The sequence below is a fragment of the Plectrocnemia conspersa genome, unplaced genomic scaffold (assembly GCF_051122295.1).
Source record: "Plectrocnemia conspersa isolate PC_06_02 unplaced genomic scaffold, ASM5112229v1 ptg000009l, whole genome shotgun sequence".
In the NCBI taxonomy this organism is placed as follows: Eukaryota; Metazoa; Arthropoda; class Insecta; order Trichoptera; family Polycentropodidae; genus Plectrocnemia; species Plectrocnemia conspersa.
Genome location: NW_028277173.1, coordinates 9,108,872 through 9,128,985, shown reverse-complemented (window position 1 = coordinate 9,128,985; position 20,114 = coordinate 9,108,872). Strand labels below are relative to the sequence as shown.

Here is a 20,114-nt window from a genome sequence, read left to right as displayed (position 1 = left end):
ATTGCTTATTGATATTATTTTGTGTTTAATAAATACTTATATGAATATTAACAATTTTGAAGGGTAATAATATAAATAAAATAAATTGATTGAAATAATTTAATGACAAAATAATGGCACGACATTTTAAATACGCAAGTCTGTAATTTAATATTAACATAATTGATAGCGAGATAACATATTTGGGAAAATTTTATCTGGAACAATACAGTACAAGTGTTTCTATTACTCGACACAGTCTTATGGGATCCAAGATTGTGTCATTTTAATGTAAAAACAATACATTGTCTAGATTTTATGTATTTATTGAAATTAGAATGAAATAAACTAAAATTGTTGATTATATAGTCTTTCATTTTACATTTAGTATTTATATATAAAGCTTAAATTTAACACAGAAATGATACACTTTTAATATTGGTTATTAATTATCACAAGTGTTTGGTAATAAAATACGTTTAACATTGTCGATATTTGGAATGATATGTGTATAATTATATTCATTATTATTTACATTTAATTTTAATATGTTAATGAAACATTTATATAATTAATTTTATATTTACATAGCCTATAAATTTTTTATCACAGTTTCTATATACAACGTAATCTCATGAAATAAATATATGTGTTAGTATAATTAATGTTACAAATGCTTCGTTATACTATCGATACTCCTCGATTGAACGGTCTTCTTCGTTACGGCTCCTGGAAGACTTCTTCGTTCAGATCTCGCCTCGCTGCGAGCTCCTGATGATCAGCAGGATGCTCTCGATTGGTTAAAACTCATTAAAAGGCAGCTTTGAAATTACCTTGGCCCGGAGCGTGGTCCGGAGGCACAGGAGCCAGCGACACTTGGCTCACCATAGTGCGGCTGTGGTTGTAGCTGTATCCGAGTTGCTCTTTCGATTTCTCTACAACAAATTTAAACATCACTAAATAATAATTCAAATAATATATTGCAAGGCATAAAATAGATTTGATGAAACGTTAACAATCAAGAAAATAAAACCAGTTTTGATATAGCAAGTCACATCAAACTACGTTTCAGTTTGCGGATGAACAGACATCGATCCGCTAGCCTGGTATCAATTTACATATACAATAATATTTATTCAATTATTTCGTCTTATCTTTTCAGATGGTTGTTTTCCTCATTATAAATTAATATTTGATTATTTTAAATGGATCTCAATAATTATAACAAAGTTGAATATGTAACATAAATAGTATTACAAACAAAATGTATACTCTTGTTTAAAATAATTATATAAATTAAAATGTAAGTCTTATATCATGTTATTATTTCTATGCTTTAATATTCTGATGTCTTATTAAATAAGATCTAATAATACCAACAGTTTCTTACAATGTTATTTACCTGAAAGATATTGTATTACGGTAATAATGGATCAGAATTATATTATATAATTTAACATCACAAAATCTCTGAATATAAATTTAATTATTGTATTTATAGAGCTTATACAAATTTTTGTAAGCAGGATAGGGGTTATCATTATTTTTATCGAAACTAAAATACCATAATACCAAATATATATCTACTGGTGAAAATGTATTTGGACTTTAGTAGTGAAAGTATAACTTATGAATAACTCTGCAACGAATTCTTTTCCGAAAAAATATCCGAATATTTACATTGATGCGTAAACAATGCGTTTTATGGAACAAATTATTTATTTAAATGCACACATCTCTCAAAATAATTTTCTATTATAAAACACCCATATCATTTATAATATTTTTTTGCTGCTCTAAATTTTCTTAAATTAATAACATCTACTTTTTTACTGATCATGCGTGTCCGCGTGTCAGTATAATGCGTATATTTGGGGTAAACAAAATTAATGATTTATTCATAAGTCGTTCATGCAGTTAGCAAAGAAAACGATGACCTGATTATCGCTACGGAAGCCTCCACCATTAATCAGGATCAGCACGATCGCTTTTTCGAGGGTGAATGAATTATGGTGGTCTTCCCGCAGCTTTTTCGGTCAATGCCGTTTTTAGGATATTTCCAAAAATTTGCCCTTAATTAATCACGTCTGGCAGCGTTTTAAATCGCGCATTTTAAAAGCCGCTGGACCTTTAGCGTTTTCGCCGGTTGTGATTAATGCTTCATACAAAACGCTATACACAGTGACACAATAATTTTCAACCTATATAATTTTCTCATTTTGTCAGTCCGTTCGCCTCATAGTAACACAACGCGATATATTCCTTTATATAAATATATCACAACAAAAATAAAGTAATTATTTAAACAATATTTTTGAACCATAAATAAGATTTTTTCTACTTTAAAAACCATAATAACATATAGCTTCAAACTCTAAGTTCAAAGGCATGTACAGTCCGTCCAAGATATGAACGCTCATCGTCATAGTATTGGTGAGAAAAGATAATAGGGTGATCATGTGAAATTTCAAGTGCAATTAATTTATACTTTTTTAATTTAATTTGTTGAGGAAAGTGTAAAATATCACTTTCTTACTTTTTTGTTTATTTATATACATATTTAACTCAAAAACATGAGAACAGTTTTGGTATCACTCTCCAGGTTAAATATCTGTTCAATATAATATTTTTTAAAATACCAATACCCTACTCTTAAAACAGCCCTGATATAGTATTTGTAACGTTCTCCTATCGGTGTAAACAAATTCGCGGAAAACTATGTATGTATGCATGCATGCGTACACGCACCCTTATTTCCAACACAACGATGATGAGCGCTAACATCTTGGACGGGCTATACATATGTCATGCCCAAAATGCAGTTCATAAACGTCTATGTCATGCCCAATATAATTTATATTTTCTGAAGTAGAAAAACTATTTCAAAGCTAGTATTGACATTTGTATGCACCATGGTTGTATGCATATATGGTTACACAAAATTTTAACATCGAAGTGCGTCTCAGGTTAATGTCAAAAGAAGACGCTTCATTGAGCTTTTCCTTAAAGGACGAATTTCTGACCTCTAGACATAATCGCGGTTTGAAACTGTTGTGGTTCGAACCAGCAGCTTCGGTAATTTGGGCATTGCATTTCAAAAATTATAAAAAGGATATACCAACTCACCTCAACAAAAGGTCTATCAATATAAGATATAACTCAGTGTTGGACAATTGTGTAATAATTGCAAGATTTCCCAGAGCACTTGTTAGCACATCCGTCCCAAAGCGTTAACCTCTCAGAAAACTACCCTTTTGTTAGTAAATATATGTAAAAAAACAATGCGTCTATCCTTCGCAAAAACCATTATTGTCTTCTACACTTTTTATTAACGACTTCTAATGTGGCTACTATCTTGTAGTTTTTCTTCAAGGTTAAACATATTTTGTATATATAAACATACCAACGAACGATGCAATTGGTGCACCAACATCTTCATCTGTGATTCGCCAGAACTATCTCGAATCAAGAATATAAAAAAATCGACACTTTGTCATATTACACGATAGATGGAGAGGAGCTTAGGAAGCGGCAGACAGACAGAGGCAGATGAAGGAAGACGGTATTCTAGGCAAACTGAGAGGGACATCAGATCGTCTATAAAGCAATACGAGGACACGACAAAAATCCCAGTTATTTCAACAACACTCAGCCAACAGCATACAACTCGACACGCCAGTCAGACTTCCTGACTTCCAAAAGTCGTATTTGTGATTAAATATTTAAAGTTGAGAAAAAAGCGCCTATATTTTAAATATACTTTAATAAGAAATCACGTTTAATAAGAATATACATAAATGTATTGAATAGCCTAATACATTAATCAATCTTTAGATTTTCAGACACAAGAAAAACTATTTCTTCCCTAGTCCCTTCATATACATAATGCATAATTTTCCGGGAAATTCCGCCTCATCACGCGGCACACATTTCTCAGTGGCGGCACTCGAAGTGAATGACTTTTCAGCTGCTAGTTTTTGCTCGGTACGTAATCGCGGCAAAGTTCATCGGCTTTCCCTCGTCTATGATTGATGGCCTCTCCTTTTCATGTCCGTTCCTTTGTCGCCATACCGAAGAAGGCCGACCCCATCTATCAAGCCCATCATTCCGCGTTTTTGAGAATCTTTAATCGCCGCCACGCCTCGGATATTTTTCGGATATGTTTTGCGATATTAACAATTTTTGACCAAAGGGATGTGTTTAGTCATCGTTGACGTGGCGGAAAAAATTCAATAGCCCGAGGCGAGTAGAGAAGAGAGGGTCCTTCGACGGGCAAAGAAAAACTATAAAACAGGACTATGAAAGGGAAGCTCTTAAAAAGCGTACGAGTTTTATTATGTGCCCCTCGTTCGACCCGTAACCAATTTTGTTACGGTGTATGTGTGTTGGATCATATTATACACTACCTATATACTATATATTCTATAATATGTACTACATAAATATACAGCGTATTTACGCCATAAAATTATATTTAAAATAAATTAAAATTAACCTATCGATGATTTTATTTGTTATTAATTTATTTTTCAATTTTAACTCACAGCTAATTATTATCTAAAATAAACACAATATAATTAACTTCCAATAATTTGTTAATGTGTAGTTGTTTCGTCTGAATGTGTTATAATAATTTTCGTAGAGAAAATGGTTGTATATATTTCTATTTATATACTAAATTACCCTTCTAGAGTTACTTTCATGTTATTTTTAATTTGAATATATACTTGATTACTGTTACTATTTATGGTTAAACATCCCCTATATAAATTGTTGAAAATGATTTATTAAAAAAAACTACATTAATTTTGGTACTATCTAATATATGTGATTATAAATCGCTTAATATATTATTGCTATTTTTCTTAATATTATATATGTATGTGTGTTAAAAATATATTTCATAAATAAACTGTTAATAATATATAAAATACCAAAGGCTCTATTATAAGTAGACATTAAAATTTGTTTATCCACCCATTTGAGATGCGTCCCGCCGTTATATTGCCACGATAGAGTGGAGCGAATGCAAATAATAATAAATAAACAAATAAAAATATCGAAAGAAGCTTTCGTTTCAATTGTACGAAAATCTCGCTTCCGTTAAGAGCTTCCGCAGAAAAAAAACAACACCCACAAAAATGCAGAACCGCGAAATTGCCATCCGGGAAAAGCGCGGAAATATTGAATACACATCAACATACGTAAGAGTGTAAAATAAAAGTGGAAAAAAACTGCTATCCAATTTCCTTTCTTGATGCTGAAATAGACTTGTCGAATTTGCCGAAATTATATGGCAAACTCCGTGAATATGAATCTGGCTTCGTTGATGTAAATAAAATAATATCGACAAAATAACGATTTGGTTGCTTTTACAGGTTTTGTCGAAAGAGGTGACCGTAAATTTTTTATACTTTGTTATATGTAAAATACACAAGTTAATTTTTTTTTGTAAGTATAGATTGAGGTTGATAAGTTTTAGGTTAATAACAAATGTAAAAGGTGTCTATAAAAATAAAAATAAATAAATATTTTAAATTTCTAAATTATGTATTTTAATTAATCATCATACTATTTATCTGTGTGATTAGAAAAAATTTAGACCCGATAGAAATGAAAAAATACTATGGTCCATATGGGATTCGAGTCCAGGCCTTTCAGGTCAATAGTCAGCGGCTTATACCACTATCTATTATGCTGATTAATTAAATTATTTTATAAAAGTCACAAAGCGATTTTAAACAATGACATTTATTTACTTTTTTCAAATGCTACTTTATACTTGTTCCTATAGAAATAATATTTATTGTTACTATCGCTGAATTGAAATATCCTTTTTGGAAATTATCTTGCATGACGGAGATTTAGATATTACATTTTATTTTATTTTGTAATTTTATTCGTGTGACGAAAATAAACATTCGACGCTTTATGTATATAAATATGACAAGTTTAAGAAAAGCATATTTAATTTATTTTATATATACATATATAATATGTGTATTGTATTGGTATAAATTACAACTTGGACTAAGAGGAAAATATTTTTTGGTCCATTCCGGACGTGTTATGATGCCAGAGTGATGAAAAATGATCTGAGGAAATGCACGTCTGTTGAAAAATAACAGAGACTTAGTCCGTAGGCGCCGAAATACTCAGGGGTGAGAAAACAATATCGAGATGGATTAAGGGGTGAAAGAAAGAGAGAGGGAATAACTTTTTATAAATTTTCTATTATAAATATGATAATAACAACAATTTGAGTGTATGGAAAACTAAATTTTTTTCCTTAAATAAATTTTAAAAGAATATGCTTTATTACTTTCTATAAATTATGTAAAAAAACTTATACTTTATATAAAGTTCTTAAAAACTGTGTACATATTTTATTTTTTGATTTATCACGTGCTATATTTTTTAAGACAATATTGTAATAATATTTTAAGATATGAAATTTAATAAATAATACGAAGAAAAATGGGGACAAAATATTGATAGATTTAAAATTCACGTGTAATTTAGCATACTATATTTTATCGCAAAAAGTTTGTTACTTTTTTTTATAATTTGTTGAAACATGGTTATTCAAATAAATTTACTGTAAAAAATTGAAGCGAATTAATAAGTATAAAACCAAAATAAGTAATACATTTATATATATTATTTTTGGTCATCTAAATGTATATCAAATTTAATATTTAAGTATTAAAGTATCATGCAGTACAAAATTGCGCGTACGGTGAGATACTTTCCTTTTCGCTCGCTCGCGTGTTAAGCGACGAGAGTGAGTGAGAGATAAAGGCGTGCGTTCCGCACATATCTCACCGTACGCGCCTGTAGCACATATGCACATGTATTATATATTATATATACTATAAAACAGAAAAAAGTCTGTCAGTCACAAGAACAGCAGTGGCTGCAATTTCTATTGTAGATCAACTGTGTTATTTTAAGCTTTCAATGATATTTTAAAGTTGAACTAAACAGCGACGTGCTGACGACCGATTATTACCACTGAAACCGCTGAAGCGACTAAACAGCAACTTGCTAACGACCGATTACGTGTTACTGCAACATGTGAAAACAAGACATTAAAACTATAGTATATATCCATATATTGAAATACATTTGTAATAACAGAATAAAAAAAATAATTATATTGAATAAAGAATTATATTCGTACTATACGTACTTATGAATGTGTAAGATTATATGCTTTTTTATTTTCTGAGAAAAAGTTTTTAAAGTATCAAAAAATATCAAACAACCAACCAACAATATATATGTACTTAAACATATCTACTATTAAGACACACTAAAATTAGAATCAACCTAATTAATGTTCATAATTTTCTCTAAATTTTGATAAATAATAAATGTATGGCATTTTACAAATAACAAAATATTTTTTTAATTTAAAATTAACCGATATTTATTAATAACTAAATTATTAATAAGAGGCGATCAGAAATGTAAAATAAATTAGGATTAAAAAAATATTTATATTAAATATTATTCGGTTTCTTTTAATGAATAATAAAAATAGTTAAATTTTTTTTATATAATACAAATTTTCCTTTAATTTTCCGAATGAAAAACATACAGACTCTCGCAAAGTGAGTCGCGCGTGTGAAACCAACGCATTGTGTCCGCATGATTGATGTTCGATGCTTGGCGAGAAATTGCCGCTGGCCCGGGCAACAATGGCCGCCCGGTGCGGCCCTGATCCACCAAATTATTAATCGGAAGCGAGCGAGATTAATTTCGCCGCTAATGAACACAGCCCGGTGATCAATTACACAACAAGACCGAAAGGAAGTAGGTAGATTTTTGACGAAATGCTGCCCAGATCGTGTTAATTAAACGACCCTGGCGATTTTTTTTATATAAATGGGTTAACGGAAATTTCAATTATAGGTCTACAAATACGATATTTTGTATTAAGTAATTCAGATTGCTCTCTAGAAGATATTTATATAAAATGTATTTATAAACATGTATTTTTATTTTGATCATGATGGATAAAAATACATTTAGTCAAAATAAAGAGACTGAGTTATCTTATTAAAATCTTGACAGGCGGTGTGGGATGAATTATTGCTGTTAAATCGTATAGTCGGAAATTACATTTTTAGATTTATGTAATTTTGTCTAGCCTGATTTAATTTGTTTAAGGCATCTTAATTCGTTTTTAAAGCTCCTCACACACATATATATATATATACACAAAAAGAGCGCGAGCTATTTAAAAGAGGAAGCGAGAAGTTTAACATTAAATCGTTTGTCATAGATTTATTTCTAATCTTTTTAAAGAAACATTTTTTTTTGACTAGTTATGAGAAAAATACATTTAAAATAAATAAATACATATATCAAGAAAATAAAACACAGGTATTGTGATAAATGGCTTGGAAAAAAACAATATGTTTCGTTTGTATGAATGGTTTGACTAGAGATAGTATGAAATCATGTAAATTAAAACGGCACTTTTCAATTATGCGTTTTAAATACATCAGTGAAGCCATAGATTTTAAAAAATTGATGACATTAATATACAAAGTAAAATGTGCTCAAAAATATTTTCTGTCCTATAAAATGTATTAGCAGCACCATATTAAATTTCATACAGAATAACAAAATGTAAAAACATATACTATAAAAGAAAATATTGTTTTGTCAGCAGCTATGTTTGCTAATAATATAGTAGGAAAAGAAAAATGGACGACATAACTGTAGATCTTGGCAATCATCTTGACTGTGTAAAAAATTTGCAATACATGTATTTACTTGCATATGTACGATATGTTACAGAAAAGATGTATGTCATTTTTAAACTGAATTTCTGACAAAGCTATGTGCAATGAAATATTTAATGTAATTCACATTTTTTTATAGAAATGAGATAAAGTGAAATAACTGTATTGGATTCGTAGTCAATGTCGAAACACACTACAGGTTTTAATGCATAAGCTAAAAATTAAGCACCCAAAGTTATCTTATGGCAAAAAATGTGAGCGAGGAATATTTTTACAAAATGCTAAGTTGTGTAAGTATATGAAAGATAAATACACCTCATTTTTATACTATAAATAAGTGCGTTGGCTATTTCGTGCATTTACGATTCAAAGAGCTTTTAAACTTTAAGGAAAAATTACGACTTCCTCCCGATAAAAAAAAACATAAGGGTCAAATTTATTTAGGAACGATAAATAAACTTCTAAAATTACCTTTTTATTTTTATTTTTTACCTCAGTGAATAAAATAATCAATGCAAAAATCACAATGACAATGTAAAAGCAATCAAATTACAAAAAAATATATTTCCGCTTTAAAATATTTTTTGCACCAGAAGTTTTGGATTAGCAAAACTTTTATTTTAATATTTGCAAGGTTTGATAATATACTTTCAACATTATTTTAATAATCATGGTTTCAAAGTTTGCATTGTGCACATAATCTATTTGTCGATGAAAAATATAATGCATTTGGATTGATAACTGATAAAATTATACAGAAATACAAAATCTAGTTTAACTCTGGTTAAATCAAAGACAATGCTATACAAAGATTTTCAGCATTAACTGCTAAAAAATTAAAATATCAATCTCGTTTTGTGGTGAAAAAATAACCCCGAGTCCTTTCATCGGTAACACGACAATAAAATAAACTTTCATCTTTTTTTTTCGATTTTAGAAGGAACACGTATTATTACTATTTAAAAATATGTTTAAATAATTTTATGAAATCAGGGGGGGCGCCAAGAATTTTTATTAAAATAGGGGTGTAGTATCATAAAGTTATAAAATCATTATTGTATCATAAATATAAATGGAGCATATATACTATATTTATATTCCAACAAGTCTTGACATGCTTTGTATTTTAAGATGAAATATTGTTTATAATTTTAAATCTATGAGAAACACATTACAAATCATTTTTACGAATATTGTTAAAATTTAATAATTGGTGCGTTTTATAAATATGTCTAGTTGCATACTATTTTATTCCTATAAAACGTGATATGTATCAGTATAATTGACTGAATCAATTGTATTTGTAAAAGATTTAACCATGTTTAGATATTAAGTAATGAATATTTTAAATACACTCGCCATGGATTGTTTTAAAAAATTATCCACGGTTCAATAAAAGCCAGTTGTTTGCAATTTAATTAGCTTTAAACCCTTATTTACAAAAAAATACGAAACCGTCAGTCAAACAAAGATATAAATAATTTATCAAGTCCCAAAACATAATTTATCCGATAATAAAAAACGTCAAAAACACACACTCGGAAGAGAATATTTACGAAGCAATTGAACGATTGGCAAAACTCATTTTTCAAGTAGCCCACGCTTGTACAATATCGATCGAAAGCTCACAAAAGCTTTCATCGTTTTTTTGAAAATATTTACGCAAAAGTAACAGTGTGCATTTGTCAAAGGGCCTGGACGCATATTTTCAACCATTCGCAGCATTAAATAATAGGCCTTCCCCCTATAAATATGCATGATGAATGACTCCATTAAGGACACTCCACTCTAAGGGAAGAGACACTTGGATAACGGATAGTAAGCTTGCAAGTAGGTTCTATAATAGGTCTCAAAAAGCGACGAAAGCCCGACAATTTGAATGCCAGACAATAAATAAAGTAAATTGCACCGCCGGTTTTAAGATGCTTAAAAGCGATCATAAATTTGCATCATCCGCGTGCATTTCTGGTGGAATATATTATATTTTATGTATAAGACTTTAAATACGTATATTGAATATTATTTTAATTTATTTTAATAAATAACAGCAATTGAAATTTTGTAGTTTATAAATTTTATATTGTTCATAAAATTATAGTAAATCTGTTAGCTTGCTTTGTTCTTGAATTATGATTTAAAAGCATACACATAGTATAGTTTCAAAGTTTACAACTTGCAACACTTCTTCCAGCAGGTTCGTTGTCATGCCGCTCGTTCGTATCGTCAATTTTTCATTGTTGAAAATTTTTCCTTGAAGTTAAAAAACTATTTGAACTTCATATTAAGAAACTTGGTGTCGCTGTTACATTAAAGGTTTTCAATTAATTAAACTATATAATAAACGACGCAGGACTTGTACTAAAACACCTTGATGAAATTAGAATTTTTATTATATAAATAAGTAGGTTTTACTACTTGCTTGCTGGGTAGCTAATTATTAATTGCTTGAGAAAAGGTGACTCAGCTTCAAAATCTAGATGTTCTGGGATATGCGGATACGCGCCTATTTGTTTTTTCGCTCAATTAGTGTGAATTTTTTTCTTGGCCAGCTGATGAATAATTTGAGTAGGATTTAATGCAGCCAGGATATCATAGACTATCTTTGTTGATCTCCCATATTTAGGACTGTTATTGATATCGTAATTTTCTCGGTAACGAGCGATCCCACTGCGACAGCGTCGATTTTATTGCTTTTGACGTGGATTTTTGACGTTTTTTGCGCTCTCCTATTGGTCAAAATTTGGTTTAGATGTTTTTCATTTGATTCTCACTCATTAAAAATCATGATATTGTAAAAAATATCGTCAATTAAATTGTAGCCTTTCCATATTTTTCATCCATACTTTCTATAGCTTATTATCATACTTTAGGAGGCGTAGCCCTAGGAGTGTTTGAGACTCTTGTGTGAACCTAGATGGATTGCTTTATTAAGTGTTATTTACATGTGACAAATGGACGATTACGGCGTGACGTTTCTCGCGATGAAGGTGAATGTGGCGCAGGTGGTAATGGCAGTAGATGATGCTCTGGACTCTTGTGGCTGCGTGCGGCGAGTGTCAGGTGTAATATTCAAATATGTCGGTGAGGGCGCGTAGCTGGTTCCTCCGGATGGCTGCTGGTAGATCTTGGCTCCTTGGTCATCTGCGTCGCTGGCTCTGCTGTCTGAGCCGTCTCTTGTCTGGTGCCTCAGCCGTCTACCCTCTCCTCCTCAGAGTCCGAGCTTATATCTTTTAGGGGTTGCACGCCTGCTGGCCAATCGCGATTGTGCATCAATTTCCTAGCCAATCGCTGCAGACGCTTCGTAGAGTTTTTTGCTTGTCCAGACTTTCGAATTCTTCGGAAAGGGTTTGCGATGTGGTGATTGATTGCATCCGTACCGTTTTGTCACAAAAGAGATTCTTTAAACGACTCGTGTTGTGTGGTCAAAAGAAATCCTTCTTATGCCATGATATTTGTCTAACGTTTTTGGTCATGGTCAATAACAATGATACAATTACTCTTTTGAATCTGGACCTATTTGTGTGGTCGCCACACTACTAATATTGCCATATTTTTTGTCGTCGCTTCTATTATTGTTTTGGTATTATTTCTAGTAGGACCGGCGCGGTGGTAGAGAAGTAACTGGAATTTTCTTACATGTTTAAACTTGGGGTTCAGCTTTTATACTTAAAAATAAGGAAAATGAAAATAATGACGTCATATTTACGTAAAAATATAGAAATGAAATGTTACACAGATTGTCAATGCTTTTTAACATTAAAAATACGATTAAAATGGTGCCGGAACGCCGTTCCACCGCGTTACATAACAAATAAAACCCTGCCTATAAGTAAGTATTAATCACTAGACTGAAAGTTTTCACGTATATAATAATTGAGCAAATTGTACATCACTGAAAATTGTTGACATTTAATTTTATTTAATAGTAATTTAATTTTTTTGTATATAATTGTCAATTTTAAGCAATGTTATTAGACAGACTGAAAAATAAATAAAAGTTTTGATTACAAAATCAATTAAATTTTATAATGATAAAAAATTAAGTAAACTGTGTCTTTGTTAAGTTAAAGCAATAATATAATATTTTAGGTAGTGATTCAAAAATTCTCGTTTTCCACACCATGAATTTGAACTCTCTGTCATTTCCCAAGATAGATTGTTATTTTCCGTTTTACATTATTCATATATGCAATATGCATTTACATATTTATTTTTGTGAGAATACATATGTATATGATACATAAGTAAATATTAACGAAAAAATGTATATATTTTTTTATATAAAATTTAATATCTTCGACGAGATAAAAATTTCATATCAAAGGCAATATTTTTTGTATTTTTATCAAATATATGAAAATGCAAATTAATTTGATTCATAAAAAATCTTGACTGCAAATATTATATTATGATTGATTTTTTTGTTTACTTTGTACTCTCTGCTCTTTGCTTTCATTGCCAAGAAAATAAAGCCACGTCAATGACCTGGCAATTAAAACGAATCAACAGCTCGTGAAAATTTTTATTTTTCCCACCGACTGAGCCTACAATAATAGAGGCGCCGAGTATATATGAAAATTCAGCCAATTTTCAACCTTTCTCCCAACGATGTTTGCCGAATCGTTTCGGCATTCAAATGAGATAAAAATAACATTGAATAGCTAATTTAAATAAAACACGAAGCCTTAGATATATTATGTCTAAAAATAGTTTTCTATACATACCAGCACCTTTACTGCTCGGAGCTGGAGTGAAGATGAGTCTTGGATGTTTGCACAAAATCACTGATTTATAAGCTTGCCTGTATTGTTTGTTCATAATTACGTATATGATTGGATTTATGCAAGCAGACAGATATAGTAGCATGTAGGCCATGATGTTTAAAACTAAAAAATAAATAAGAATATTTAACTGTAAAAATAGCTTAATCCTTTATTTTAAATAATGTACATAATTAAATACTAGACTTGGCAATTTAATTCCTGGAATGGCTTAATGAAAAATGACACAATTCATGTGAAATGAAATATAATGAATATTTATTTTATTACAAAGTTCAAAGGATTTTTTCATATTGTTAAAAAAGCGTTTGAAAAAACTGCTTTCAATTCAACGGTTACATTTTTTTTAATTCTTGGAAATTATTCCCTTTTAACTTTAATATTTATTCATTGAAAGTTAAGAACGTGTTACAGTGTAAAAATCATATGAATATGGTGGATAATTAATCTCAACAACGCCTCGTTTTATGAAAAAAATGTCAAATCATAACCTTATTAATATTATACTAATCTACGATTCTTTTAAAGGGTCGTTGTAGCATTATCTTTAGATCGTTTAAAACTTTCAATCGCAGTTCTCAATAATTTATTTCGTTGCGATGGCTCACTTAATTAAACTAACAGCTGTGCGAACTTTATTATATATTATGCTACTATATTATTGGTTCAATTTTAAGTGACTCCAATAACTAAGCGTCAATCCAGGAGTTAAATTACCACGCAATATATTATATTTATATCAAATAGAATGTAAATTATTACCTGGAAAGTTTACGTCTTTATCTGTCACTTTGATGATGGTGATAGGAAGGTAGCAGATTACAAACGATAAGAAAATGGCCAAGACCATTTTCGTGATTCTCCATTCATTCCTCTTGGCTTTCAACTCTCTGTGATCTCTGGCTTTGGCCAAAGATGGTGTACCGCTGATTGTCGCAATGGGAGATAAATTAGCAGTCTTCTGAGCTGCTTTATTGTGTTTCCTCATCCTCATTTCAGAACTGTAAAAATATATATATATATATATATATTAAGAAAACTAGTTATAAGCTTGAAAAATATTAAACACTCTTTTATGTGTTATAAAATTTATCTTCTTTATAATTAAATTAATAAAGATAAAAAAATGTTAGCTGTAAAATTTTATATGTTTAAAGTGACCGTTGCATATGCCATTATATCAGTTTATAATGCCGTAAAATACAGGGATGGATTTGCAGCATGTTGCGGACCAAATTTGGGTCGCTAGTCTGCAGAAAGACGACAAATTTGCAATGCTGCAAATTAATTTACGACTTTGTTGTGTTTAAAATATTATATGATGCTTTCAAACATTTTATAATTGTGAAAGCCATTTTGACAAATGGATTCAACCAGAACGATACATCAGTGGTGTGTCTATAAGACATGAGTTCGAAATGTATAAGCAATGGCGTTTCTTAATTTTATTCGTATATGGAAGATCAGTAGTAATTATCATATAAACAGGGCTTTTCAGAGAAAATAAAATGCACAGGGTAACTAACATTTTAGAGGTCAAGAATGTGGATAAGACAATAAAATCAATCTGATTATTATTCCAATCAAAGCTTTTCATCATCATGTATATTACGATGGCTAGAGTATAAAAAAATAATGAACTATAATTTAGTAGTAATGATTTTTATAGTTCAAAGTTATGCAAAAAAGAAAGCATAAAAATGAACATATCCAAGAATGATTAACCTAATATTATAATATATTTCATATTTATTCATTTATATTTAGATGCATTCATTAATCATTAACACGAAAGTGCATCAGATATATTTTTTATTTTTATTGCTTAAATAGGCAAACGAAATAGTGCTTTGTGATAAAAGCGCAATAAAAGCTCTCACATATTTTTAGTTTTAAAAAGCTCCGAGTCTCATTTTTACGGCCACCTCCAGTCGTTACTTTATGCCTCGTCGTAAACAAGCAAGAAAAGTCATATTGTGGGAAAACTAGTTATATAAGACATCATAAACATCCGATAAGATAAATCATAAAACTTATAATACACACAGTGATAACGATATCGAATATTTCTCGATTTTTTATGTGTTATATTTATATTTTATTTTTATAAAATGTGTTTGTGTAATTCTAAGCGTTTTGCAGAGGTAGCTTTAGAGAAAGCTCTCTGCGAACTTTGAAGGGTACAAATCCTTACAAACGCCGTCAGCAATTAAGCTAAGTTTCGTCTGGCGGTTAAAATTTCACGTTAAATAAAAAGTCAATGACACGCCAAAAGTTTTATCCGGGACGAGGGAATGTTTTGAGATTAAAGTTGAAGTTGATCGATGTTGGCTGATATTATTATTAAATATTTTTAGGTAGGAGTAGAATAAATAAAAAAATATTTTTAATAAGTAAATTAAATAAAAATATAAAACCCTACTTATCGAAAAAGCTAATTTAAACCATAAAATTTTATATACTTATAAAGAACATGCTCAAAAGTTTATATGTTAAAAATGATTAGATTAATAATTATGAGGAAAATGGTCCTTAAATATATTATTTAATTTTATGTACAATAAGGGTTAAAAATTATTTTGAAATAAGAATAAAAATCCTATAAAAAATACTTAAAATCAAAGAGGCTTTGATTAAATTATATAACTTTAAGTGGTTCACAAAATGTGCATGCAATATTAGAGTTATATTTTAGATTATATAATTAAATTTTGTAGTAATATAAGAATACAATATATTGTTTATTTTTTTGACCGTCGTGATGCATTGGAGTGATCTATAATTTAATTTAAATAAAAAAATAAATATGTAAAAATGATAAGCGGAACAGATTTTGACATAAATTATAAAATATCATTTATCATATTTTCGGCTAAATTTTATGATATGGTTTTTCTAATAATGTTATGATGTACGTCATGTGTGGTTTCCGGGTTATAACATAAATGTAGAATCTGTTCCAAAATAATTATTTTGTATTATTTTATAATAAAGACATATATGAAAGTGATACCTGTAATATATTTTTTTTAAAAGCTCTTTTATAATAATTGAACAATGTCATATTAATATTAAATAAAAATCAAAGTCCTTTCATATGTATTTTCAACAATAAAGCTTTGTGCTTTTAAGCACAAAACCAGACACAAAGTAACGCTTGTTTGCTTAAAAAAATTGCGAGAAATCCTTCAAATATTTTTTTATAATGTATAATTTAAATTACTTACCTATGAACGACCCAAAATATCCTTGCGTAGCAAATTATGATAATGATGCAAGGTACCAGAAAAGCTATTACGAACATAGCCGTTTTCGAAGATCTGCCATATTTGTCTTCGTTGATGGAGCACGTGCCAAGCTTTTCATCGTAGCCGAAAGTGCCTTGAATATATTATTTATATATAAATATTTCACTGTTTAGCTTATACTAAAGTTTATTTAAAGATATTAGAGTTGAATTATTGACATTCAAACATTACTATCTATTTCGATACTCACCCCAAATACCCAGAAGAGTGGGTATCTGCATTCCATAGCTGAAGAGCCAACTAAATATTATCATAGCGGCAATCCAACCTTTCTTATATATTCTGGCATATATCCCATGATGAGCGATCATAATATACCTGAGAATATTATTATAAAAATAATTAATGTTTGCTTAATAAATACTAGTATTTACTTAATGTTAATAATTAAAATATAGCAATAATTTAATTTATCATTGTTCATACAATTATTATTAATATTCATTACTTATTTTATGCAATAAGAATTTATAGAAAAAAAATACTATATTATCATTTTATTAATGGACATAATTATTTTATATGCTAAGGTAAAGCGGTGTTGATTTGTTGATAGGATATGTAAGAATTTAATTTTTATGGATTAAATTAAAAAAAACAATACCTGTTAATAGTTATCAGAGCTATGCTTAACAACGACACGCCAACGTTTCCGTATCTCATGAATGGAATTATTTTGCACAAGGCTGTACCGTGACTCCATGTTCCAGAAGTGTATCTTGAAATAGCGAAAGGCAGCACGAACAGACAGAATACAAAATCAGCTACGCACAAACTGAAAACCATTCATAATTAGTCAAATTTAATCAAATGCGCAGGGTACAACATCTTTATTTTAATTAAATAAAATTATAACAGATATTTTTGTTTGACTCAATGTTTTGTAGCTCCTTTTCTTAGGCATACTCAAATGTATTATGCAATGGAATAAATAATAATTCATAAGAATAGTACACATTTCAAAATCATAAGTATATTTGAGCCGTTGCTTTTGAAAGTGGGGCAAGTCCATATTATGTTATTGTTGGATAATTAATGGCTTGCGTTTGATTTGAATTAAAATTTTTTGATATTGTTTAAGAACTTTTTCGATGAAAATTTCATAAGCAATAAACGCGTTACTTAAATAAAAACATGTTTTTAATAGGACTCAGTGGACTTACCACACTTTCAATAGCAATGATTTTATAAATATGTAGATTTCCTGTTTTCAAGAGTTTAATTGTAATAAGAAAAAAATATAATAATTTATTTCTTTACTTTCCTATTTTATTTCAACACTTCATACTTTTTTCGAATAGGTCTCCACTCTTCCTTTAGATATATTAAATGTGTCTAAAAAAATCTTTTGCATACTAAATTTTTTATTTATTACATTTCCTTTTATATTTATGATTTAAATTTTTTTGTCTAGCACTACTACAAAATTTTAAATTTATAGATTTTTTAAAATAATTTTTATGTAAAATTATGTATTTTATAACTTTATAGAGTAATTTTTATTAAATGCATTTTTTTATTTATACAACAAAAAATCACATGTGCAAGAAAAAAACTAACAAAATAATAATTAACACATAAATATAATAAAAAAAATCGACTATATACGATTAAAAAAATACATATAATAACAATTTTTACTACAAAAACCCGTAATTATAATTTTGAGCCCTTAATAAAACATTTTAATCAAATATATATTTTTTATATTTTTTAAAGAAACAATTTATTATATTTATGACTATTGAGTTAATATTACTAATTAAAGCATTATTTTATATAACCATATATCAATTTATGAATGCAGAAAGTTACAAAAAATCATTACACATACATACCTAATAATAAATGCAGCCGCCACATTTCTGACTTTAGGACATTTTAGTAAAGCGATTATTGTCAATAAGTTGCCTAATACTCCGACGATCATTATAATTACTGTCAGAACAGCTGCCGTTGTAAGCAATGGTCTTGAAAAACTGCAATATAAAATAAAACAATATTAAAAATCGTATTATTTATTTCAGTCTCGTTCTACTTTCATGAATGAAATCTTCGAGACCGTTTTGAAAAACATTGAGCGTCACCAAACGAAAGCTCAATCATTCTCTATTTTTATATATAGTGTTTTGTCCCCAATTTGTAGATATAACTTTATATAAATATAAAGAGAAGATTAATCAACAGCAACGGTTTTGTACTTTGAAAATTAAATTAGGTGAACCCTGACAATTTTCGAAACAAACGAAACCTGCATGCAGCTTTGCGAAAGCTTCGAAACAGTATTCGAACCCTTGTCACGTCACGCCTGCCCTACGAGTCACAGGGTGGTTCGGAAGTAAACAAATAAAGTTTTAAAACGATACATGTTATACAAATGGGGAAAACTAGCGAATATGTAACGATCTAATAATTAGATTAGTATAATGAAAAAGTGATTAGTTGAAAAAGTATAACGATACAGGTGTGAGTGTTTTATGCGTGGGACACATTGCTGCCTATTGTACATTTAAAATAATATATTATTAATAAATAGATAATTTATTATTAATTTATATAAAACAGTTCTGAAGAGCACTGTAACAATACAAAATTAATAGATTTTCAGGAGAGGCATTCCAATATTTGCATAATAACGAAACATCCACATCTTGACCGGAATAAATAATACATTGTTAAGCATTTTAAGATATATTCAGAATTTTATGGTGTAACCCGCATTTTTACTAATTTTTTATATATGTCATGGTCAATTTTTTAAACCATTTAATAAAAGATACACTTTTTTCGATTGTATAATAGAAAAAATATAAAGAAATCAAATAATATATTTAAGGTAAAATAAAAATAGAACCTAATAAAAATATATAAATCATAATAATATTGTAAAATTATTTTTATTCAATTTTTCACCCTTTCGTCGACAATTAGGCACAATTAGCATGTAATGCTCTTACTCAGAATTGTGGCGTAAAATGTCTTGCAACACAAATTGTCGTAAACTTTATCTAAATATTTACATATATACCAGCTGTAACACTCTTTAGTAACACAATTTTAACAATTTCCAGATGTTTTATATTAATAACTCGAAAGTGTGTAAAATTAATATATTACAAGTATAATAAATGTTGAAAATTAATACTATGCTTTAAAAAATCATATTATTTTAGCATAGCTTCTACATCATCTCTCAGTAAAACTGATGAAATGAAAATGCAAAATATACATCAAAAGAGCATTTCAAGACAAAAAGACCGACAAACAATTTTTTGAAAAATAAAACGTTT

At 29.1% G+C, this 20,114-nt stretch overlaps 1 protein-coding gene across 1 annotated transcript in view; it reads right to left on the bottom strand.

Annotated features, from left to right (window-relative positions):
• Positions 1-85: 85 nt before the first annotated feature.
• Positions 86-20,114, bottom strand: part of moody (G-protein coupled receptor moody) — a 47,584-nt gene continuing 27,555 nt past the window's right edge. The window contains exons 3-9 of the mRNA XM_088191834.1: positions 18,663-18,803; positions 17,429-17,599; positions 17,015-17,142; positions 16,744-16,897; positions 14,279-14,517; positions 13,460-13,621; positions 86-914 (exon numbers count right to left, since the gene is read on the bottom strand). Coding sequence (XP_088047960.1) covers positions 790-914; positions 13,460-13,621; positions 14,279-14,517; positions 16,744-16,897; positions 17,015-17,142; positions 17,429-17,599; positions 18,663-18,803 — 1,120 coding nt within the window. The 3' untranslated portion in view covers positions 86-789. The remainder of the gene's footprint in view (positions 915-13,459; positions 13,622-14,278; positions 14,518-16,743; positions 16,898-17,014; positions 17,143-17,428; positions 17,600-18,662; positions 18,804-20,114) is intronic.